The sequence below is a fragment of the Oncorhynchus masou genome, chromosome 19 (genome assembly GCF_036934945.1).
Source record: "Oncorhynchus masou masou isolate Uvic2021 chromosome 19, UVic_Omas_1.1, whole genome shotgun sequence".
Classification (NCBI taxonomy): domain Eukaryota; kingdom Metazoa; phylum Chordata; class Actinopteri; order Salmoniformes; family Salmonidae; genus Oncorhynchus; species Oncorhynchus masou.
The window spans coordinates 122,769-131,716 of NC_088230.1; the positions used below are offsets into that span (position 1 = coordinate 122,769).

An 8,948-nucleotide genomic window follows, 5' to 3' on the forward strand; every position below is an offset into this window, starting at 1 on the left:
CTGTGGGTGTGGGACTGTGTGTTCCTTTCCTGCTGACCACCTCCATGCTGTCGTGTGTTCACGTGAACGTCCAGAGCAGTGTCTTCTTCACTGTGTGAAATGTAGCACCAGTGTGACATTAGTAGAACTAATCTTGTGGATCCTCTCACACCTTGTTGCAGTTTTTAAATATGTGGAGAGACAGACGTGTGTTTGAACAGGAGCAGGGTAGCATGGGCCCTGGTCAAAAGTAGTTCACTACGTGGGGAATAGTGTGCAATGTGGGACGTAGTCTAGGTTGTAGGTGAAGAACGGGTTCAGGGAGAGTGCTGAGTGCCGCACTTATTGACAGGATCAGATATAGGCAGGCTCACATTTCAAAGGCAGTGTAGAGCTTACATGAGTTAATCAAACACCGTACTCTAGTGTACACCCTACAGCAGTTGTTTTCAACCTGTGGTCCGCAGGGGTACTGCAAGTGGTATACAAATTATTATATAAAAAAATGAGGTTTTTCTTCCAAAAAATGTTTGGAGTATTAATAGTATTATAAGCTTTTTTACATATCACATATTTGTTTATTGTAGTAATAATAAGCCTTTAATTTTTTACATTCAACGCAAATATTTATAAAATATGACTGCCAAGATATTTTATAGGAAAAAATATATATATATGTTTGACCCGTTGAATGATTGTCCTCGAGCTTTTGACAGTGATTTGGTGGTCCCCAGAAAAGGCTGAGAACCGCTGTCCTACAATGCACAGCATAGTGTACACTTCCTACTAGACTACTACATGTCTAGGAGGGTTTAGTGATCACTGATGGATTGGGCTGAGTTAGCGATACAGTATGATTCACTTTGAGTTGAGATCTCGGCAAGACGTGATGGACCTAGTGAAACTTGTTATTTGAATTTTTGCGGCACTGAAGAGTATTAAGGACTAGAGAACGTTTGTTTTGGGGGGGTGAACTCACTCTGTGTAACTGTTCCTTTGTCTCTTGGCGCAGAGGAACCAGTATGAGTGTGTGACCAGTCCAATGCTTTGATTACACCAGGCACCATCTCTAACGATAAATTGCTGGAGATAATTTGTTTTTCAATGGGGGGAGGAGACGAGGATACATTCAGCAACTTAGTGGTCGACGACTATGAGTACCATGTTTATGCAAATTAGCAGCAACCAATAACCAATCGGGGGAGGGTTTAGTTAGCTTGCTTTGGCACTGTGCTGGATAGGCCAACAGCCAACGTGAAGTTGTGCATGCTATTTGGAAAATACACCCAAAAATGGGAGTGCTTGGCAATTTCTTACTATTTTGGAGCTTTTGGTATAACTGGACTATGCTTAACTGTTCTCTCTCTGTTCCTGCATCTGTTCCTGCCTATCCCTGATAGCTCCAGAGGAATGAGCGCAAGGAGCATCCGCTGGTCAGGAGGAAGTCTGAGCTGCCTCAAGACATTTCCACCGTCAATGCCCTGGAGACGCATCGGAGGGCCGAGGACATGGGAACACCACACGACGGCCACTAGAGACCACACACAGTACAGTCCAATTCACACTGACAGTCCGATGCACACTGACAGTCCGATACGGACGGAAGGACACGACAGACGGACCAGCACAGAAGAGAAGAGAACAGAATGACATGGCTGAAAAAATCTGGAGCTCAAACCAAATCAGCACAACTCTACTTAGCCCAGTCCAACTATGACAGTTGATCCCCAGTCCACTCCAGCCCTGCGCAACAGATGTCAATGGCACAGGACGTTATGGCATGACCAAACATGACATTGTTTCCCTCGCCTCACCTCCCTATCCCTCTGTTCTTCTCTCGCTGTCTTGTAAAAGCGCTCTAGGGTTCAGTGGTGCCCCCTTCTGGTAATTTCTCTCAGGTTTTCTTTTCTTGTTTTTATTTGTTGGTTTGTTTCTGTTCTTTTTCTCTCATGAATGATGTCATGTGCTTTGGAAATCCGACTGGCGAACAGACATGTATTATAGGCACATGCTGTACGTAATGGGCGAAGGAAGAAGCAGCTTGGTTGAAGACCACTTTTTATTTTCTTCCCATCTCTCTCTTCTTGAGCATAGAAAGGAAAGTGCCGTACTTCTTCCTCAGAGCCCCATTACAGCTGCTTTTGCCATGAGCTTTACCCTTCTCTCTCTGTGTGCATTTTTCTTTGTTCTGCTATGATTGGATAGGAGGAGAAGCAAGGGGGACAGTCGGCGGACTGTCTGTTGGTCAACAGACGTTGTAATGGAGTTGTGGGGATTTAAATGTGCTGGCCTGAGGAAGGTTGAGGCTGAGGGACAGGAAGGGGTTCTTCTGTCCTCGACTGGATATCTGCTGGTCTGTACAAACATAGTTTGGTGCCAACTTCACTTTTTTTTTTATCTGAATGATATTGTAGGCAATAAGTTGACCCAGGTTGCAGTGTGTTTGGGTTGTTCACACAATGGTCAATGGTTTTCTGGATCCATTGGAGTTTACTGTCCATGTAAAAACAAAAGACAGACTCCGTCTGTGTACTTCACAATTCCCATCAGTCTTTCAGTCCTCATTAATATTGATCAATGTTATCCAACTCCTGTCATGTTATTGATGTGAGAACTCCAAGGTCTAATTTTATAGTTCAGTGTTTACAGACTCCCATTTCGAGTTTTAGTGTGTGAGAGTGGGACAAGAGGAACTGAACTGGGCTACACACAGGGGAATACTCATCGCTGGTTTTTCTACTCTTCATAACCAAAACCCCTTTCTTTCTGATGTTGCTGTTATGTGTTAGCAAGTAGTAGGCTAGTTCAGCCATATAAAGACCATTCTGTCTGGAGAAACCGAGTCGAATTTGAACACAAGCCTTTCTTTTCATAGTGCCTTTATTGTACATGGGGGACATCGGCTAAACTGGGAAAGAATAGAAGAGTAACGTTATTTGAAGGCCAAACCATGGTAAATTCATCATTCGCTTCCTAACAGACCAGAGAGAGAGAGAGACGTCAACACACTGCCCCAGAGTATTGTTAAATCTACAAAGCTGATGATGATGATGATGGTGGTCAAGCTAGAGAGGAGTGGAGTAGCCCCAATGACTTAACATGGAAGGACTTCCTGATTTTAAAAAACATGAACAATAAAAATATCCAAAATGAGTCAGTCATGCTGTGTGGTCTGCTCGGTTCTGTCAGTCCCTCTGTGTGCCCGATGAATAATGTGTATAGAAGGATGCTTCCCAATTAACCTCTAATTCCCCGTTCCATTTAGGATCTATCCCATGGCAATGGCAACTTATTCCCCTAGAGCCCTATAGACCTTGATCAAAAGTAGTAAACTATATAGGAAATAGTGTGCCATTTGAGATTCTATCAAGAGTATTGATGTCTGTTGCAGTCCCATTGTTTGCACCCCCAGACAGACAAGTACTCTGGCTGTATCCCTGTAGAGAAGCTCACCATCCAGGTGGTGCTGCTGTGTATGTTTGTGTGTGTGAGACTGCTTCGGGATGCTTGCAGGGTCTATTCCTTTGCCTGCAAATTCTATTATTTGCCTGTTCAAATTGAATGTGGAAATGTTAGATTTACTACCATGATCACGTTTTTTCTTTTTTTTTTAAGAAATAACTCACCCATTTATGCCATCCCCTTCCACTCCCAACTATTTTGCTGTACAATTACTAAAAGGAAGTCTAGAGTGCTTTATAGATGGCACAAACAATTAGATGGCTCCAGGGTTGTGGTCAATTCACTTACAATTTCATAAATTAAGGAAGTAAACTTAAATTCCAATTCATTGCTTCCCAAAGAAGAAAATTTGCTCTTCAGTTGACTTCCTGAATTGACAAAGTAGAATGGTTCCCAACCCTGTATGTTCCAATGTCCTGAGAACCGAGGACTTCACTTTGGTGATATCAAATGGCTTTAATATTATAGTTTCTTTGGAGCCCTCTTTATATTTTACATAAGCACTTTTTCAAATGAATATTGAAATGAATAATACTGCAAGTGTCCTTTTAGTAGACATCCTGTACTAAATGGCTTAATCTACTATTGTACATATAATGTACTTTTATTTGATCTGTGTATTATTAAATGGTAGATGCCCCTGTGTACATACAGGAAACAAAGGTTATTAGCTACTGCAGACAGTTTGGCTGTGGCACAGACTACAATATGTGACTATTTTGCATTTAGAGCAGTTAAGAATTTGAATTATAATATTTTTTTATCGCTTTGTAATTAAACAATTTGTTTTACAGCATTTAAAAAATGTGAAGTGATCCCACATTAGCATTTTGTGAGCGCTTTTATAAAATAAAAAAAACAGCTGTGTACATCAATATATATGGTAAATAAAGAATGTGTTTTTTATATTTTCATCCAAGAACAGCCATTGAGTGCATTCATGATTTGCCTCATTCCTCCTTGACTAGCCTTGGAACCCCATGAGACGAGATCAGAAAGGATGGCCACGGGAGACTACTCCTTGATGGATTGCATCTCCTATCCCTCTTATTTAGTTCGGTATCCGTGGACACAGATCACTTATCAAGGTTTCAGTCTCAAATCTCCATCACTCAAAATCTGGAGATGACCTTTTTAATACATCTCTACAACACAGCACATCAACCCTGAGAGAATATTTACAAATCAAACACCAGACCTGTTTGTATTAGCTCTGTACCAAGCTTACCATTTAGAATGAGCCCATGGGTATGATTTTAGCCTGCAGTCATGATGCGTTGTATGAGTCATTTCATTGAACCTTTATTTAGGTAGGCATAGTCAGTTGAGAACAGATTCTTATATACAATGACGGCCTGGCAAAAGTCCGCTTGCGGGGACGGGATGGGATTAAAAATGTATTAAATTAAAAAAATAGAACAAAACCCATCACAAGTGAGACAACACTACATAGAGACCTAAAATGACAACAGCATGGCAGCAACAGTTATTAATATTTGACACCCCTAGTGTCTTATCAAATGCTTAGGCGTGTATTCTATACTGGTACGAGGATATTGGAATGTAGGCAATTATTCTCACTTTTCTCACCACCTACAATTTTCCGACGCAAGCAAGCATTTTCCTAGCTTTGAAACGGGGCCCAGGATCAAGCTGCAAGACTAGAGAGTCCTACTGTAACTCTCTGCTACCATCTTGTGGTTTAAAACGGTCACTTTAATACTGAGCACCGGAAAACAAATAATTAAGCTTTCGATCAAGTGAACTCACTGAACCAGTGACATTCTGAAGCGATTTGCTAGTCTGCCATTTGGTGTACTAGACAAGGGGCCAGTTGCATAAAACTGATTCAGTGGAGCAGACAGGGAGGGCCTTGTTATTGTTTTGACATACTAGACAAATTTCAGTTAGCCTGTTGTGTAAATGGAATGACCTATTGACTGTTGGAGGGCTTAGTCAAAGTCTGGGGGCTACACGACTGAATCAGACCTGGGTACAATCAAATAATTTTGAGATTAGTCCAGATTAAAGAGTTCACTCACATTGGGTAAGAGGTCTCTGTTCACGAGATTATGTATGGTGTGGTCAAACAGGCTCCCTTCCATTGTCCATAGCATACCACTTATTGTGTATTTGATACACAGTGAACAATGGACATTTGTCACCCAGCCCAGGATTTGTACTGGCGACCTTATTCCTACAGGTCTGCCTCCTTAGCCTTTGGGCTAGTGAACCTCAGAGCACCAATTCATAACCTTGAGGTAAAAGCTCTACCGCTTAGCTGTTATCGATCAATATAACCTCATAGATGAGGTAAGTGTAGGCAATTTCTGTGCTGTGTTGTCCCTGTGCACTCTCAGTAGTGGTGCCGTGAGACAATTGGCTACACGGTGCCAGCTCCGGACTTAATTGGTTGTTCTAGGGTCATGTAGTTTCCCAGCCCCTTAGAGAGCAGACAGGGCTGACTGTGGTGTGGGAGACGCTACCCCTACGCACACTGTGTCTAGCACATCTGCTGAACCCTGCTCTGCTCCCACACCATCCAGCCATCCAACAGACCAACACACTCAGCCACTCAGGGAATCATGTCTATAATTATTATGCTCACTCAAACCCATGATCATTATCAGGATGATAATAATTGTGATGGTTGTGATTGACACAGTTATTTTTGTTTTCTGGCCTCTGTATTGTGGAGGTGATGACTCGTGTGTGTATGTCCGTAGAGCCGTCCTCTATAGACAGTGTGGATCACTCCCAGTAAGAACAACATTAGGCATAGGCGAACAAATCGTTTTAGGTTAGCAGGGAAAAAGTAATCGGTGGTCAACTTCTGAGAACTATTCATCTGTGTCATAATCATTCATTTACGTAAGTGAATAGTGTCCCCGTTTTGACCCTTATTGGAGGTGTTTATTATGAACAAATAATTTGCTTTATCATCGACACATTGCTTCCCATTTATCCCAAAACATGTTCTCTGAGGAATCTGAGATGTTGAAAATAAATAAATAAACTGGTTGTCTAATGGTTCTCTCCCCCCCCCCCCCCGTGGTCACCCTCTTTCCTCTCTCGCTCTCTCCCCCTGTAGGTACCCTCCCTCTTTCCTCCCTCGCTCTCTCTATCTTTCTTCATCTCTGTCTCTCAGACAAGGTCGTTTAAGATGCTGAATGTTTTTGCCGACAGCTGTAGCGTTTTGTTTAGGATACCAGAGATTTTCAAAAAGGATCATGTACTAGTTATGTGCCTGTCCTCCTGTATACCTCCCTCCACCTCCAGTGTTAGATCTTACGGCTGCGGTGCTACCCCAGGTCTCTGTATATAAAGACATTTTGTCACGACGGGATGGTGTCAGCTCCTATTGCCATGAAAACATGACTTCGAACTTTTAAGCGTCGACTCCATTGTGATTTGCGTTCAATAATACACTGCTCAAAAAAATAAAGGGAACACTGAAACAACACAATTAACTCCAAGTCAATCACACTTCTGTGAAATCAAACTGTCCACTTAGGAAGCAACACTGATTGACAATAAATTTCACATGCTGTTGTGCAAATGGAATAGACAACAGGTGGAAATTATAGGCAATTAGAAAGACACCCCCAATAAAGGAGTGGTTCTGCAGGTGGGGACCACAGACCACTTCTCAGTTCCTATGCTTCCTGGCTGATGTTTTGGTCACTTTTGAATGCTGGCGATGCTTTCACTCTAGTGGTAGCATGAGACGGAGTCTACAACCCACACAAGTGGCTCAGGTAGTGCAGCTCATCCAAGATGGCACATCAATGCAAGCTGTGGCAAGAAGGTTCGCTGTGTCTGTCAGCGTAGTGTCCAGAGCATGGAGGCGCTACCAGGAGACAGGCCAGTACATCAGGAGACAGGCCAGTACATCAGGAGATGTAGAGGAGGACGGAGGAGGGCAACAACCCAGCAACAGGACCGCTACCTCCGCCTTTGTGCAAGGAGGAGCAGGAGGAGCACCGCCAGAGCCCTGCAATATGACCTCCAGCAGGCCACAAATGTGCATGTGTCTGCTCAAACGGTCAGAAACAGACTCCATGAGGGTGGTATGAGGGCCGGCATCCACAGGTGGGGGTTGTGCTTACAGCCCAACACCGTGCAGGACATTTGGCATTTGCCAGAGAACACCAAGATTGGCACATTCGCCACTGGCACCCTGTGCTCTTCACAAGAGATTGTAGGTTCACACTGAGCACATGTGACAGACGTGACAGTCTGGAGACGCCGTGGAGAACGTTCTGCTGCCTGCAACATCCTCCAGCATGACCGGTTTGGCGGTGGGTCAGTCATGGTGTGGGGTGGCATTTCTTTGGGGGGCCGCACAGCCCTCCATGTGCTCGCCAGAGGTAGCCTGACTGCCATTAGGCACCGAGATGAGATCCTCAGACCCCTTGTGAGACTATATCCTGGTGCGGTTGGCCCTGGGTTACTCCTAAAGCAAGACAATGCTAGACCTCATGTGGCTGGAGTGTGTCAGCAGTTCCTGCAAGAGGAAGGCATTGATGCTATGGACTGACCCGCCCGTTCCCCAGACCTAAATCCAATTGAGCACATCTGGGACATCATGTCTCACTCCATCCACCAACGCCACGTTGCACCACAGACTGTTCAGGAGTTGGCGGATGCTTTAGTCCAGGTCTGGGAGGAAATCCCTCAGGAGACCATCCGCCATCTCATCAGGAGCATGCCCAGGTGTTGTAGGGAGGTCATACAGGAACGTGGAGGCCACACACACTACTGAGCCTCATTTTGACTTGTTTTAAGGACATTACATCAAAGTTGGATCAGCTTGTAGTGTGTTTTCCACTTTAATTTTGAGTGTGACTCCAAATCCAGACCTCCATGGGTTGATAAATTTGATTTCCATTGATCATTTTTGTGTGATTTTGATGTCAGCTCATTCAACTATGTAAAGAAAAAAGTATTTAATAAGAATATTTCATTCATTCAGATCTAGGATGTGTTATTTTAGTGTTCCCTTTATTTTTTTGAGCAGTGTATTTTAGGAAGAGCATTCGACAATGAGCATTACTTTCGTTGCAATTGCTGTGTGTGTGGTGTGTGTGTGTTACTCCCCCGCATCTCCATGACTCAGCACCCCTCTCCAGCAGTCTGTGGATGAATGGGAGAGGGAAGGGGGATGGAGGGGGCCAGCTACCAAGGAAGGAGCTACTGAGAATCAGAAAACGGACTCCCACTGCCCTGAAGGTCTGGAACGGCTGTGATATGACTCCCTCTTGTTCTCTGTCTTCAGCTGTGCTGCTTCTTAGAGAGGGATGTGTTTGCTTTCCCTTACTTACTTTCTGTCTGTTCCCTCAGTCATCATGGGACCATGCGATCCATTCACTAAGTCATCCACCACCAGAGCAGCTCTCTCTGTGGTCAACACACTGACTGGAGTGGTGTGGCATGGAGCAGGGAGGGTGAGAGATGGGCACACAGAAGGAAGGAAAGGGGGAGGAAGAGAGGGATGGAAAAGGAAA

General features: G+C 44.0%; 1 protein-coding gene across 3 annotated transcripts in view; it reads left to right on the plus strand.

Annotated features, from left to right (window-relative positions):
- LOC135505687 (serine/threonine-protein phosphatase 2A 56 kDa regulatory subunit gamma isoform-like) overlaps nt 1-4,320 on the plus strand; it is a 39,698-nt gene extending 35,378 nt beyond the window's left edge. For all 3 annotated transcript variants that reach the window (XM_064924731.1, XM_064924732.1, XM_064924733.1), the window contains one exon: nt 1,380-4,320. In XM_064924731.1, the coding sequence (XP_064780803.1) occupies nt 1,380-1,514 (135 nt within the window). In that variant the 3' untranslated portion in view covers nt 1,515-4,320. The remainder of the gene's footprint in view (nt 1-1,379) is intronic.
- The last annotated feature ends 4,628 nt before the right edge of the window (nt 4,321-8,948 follow it).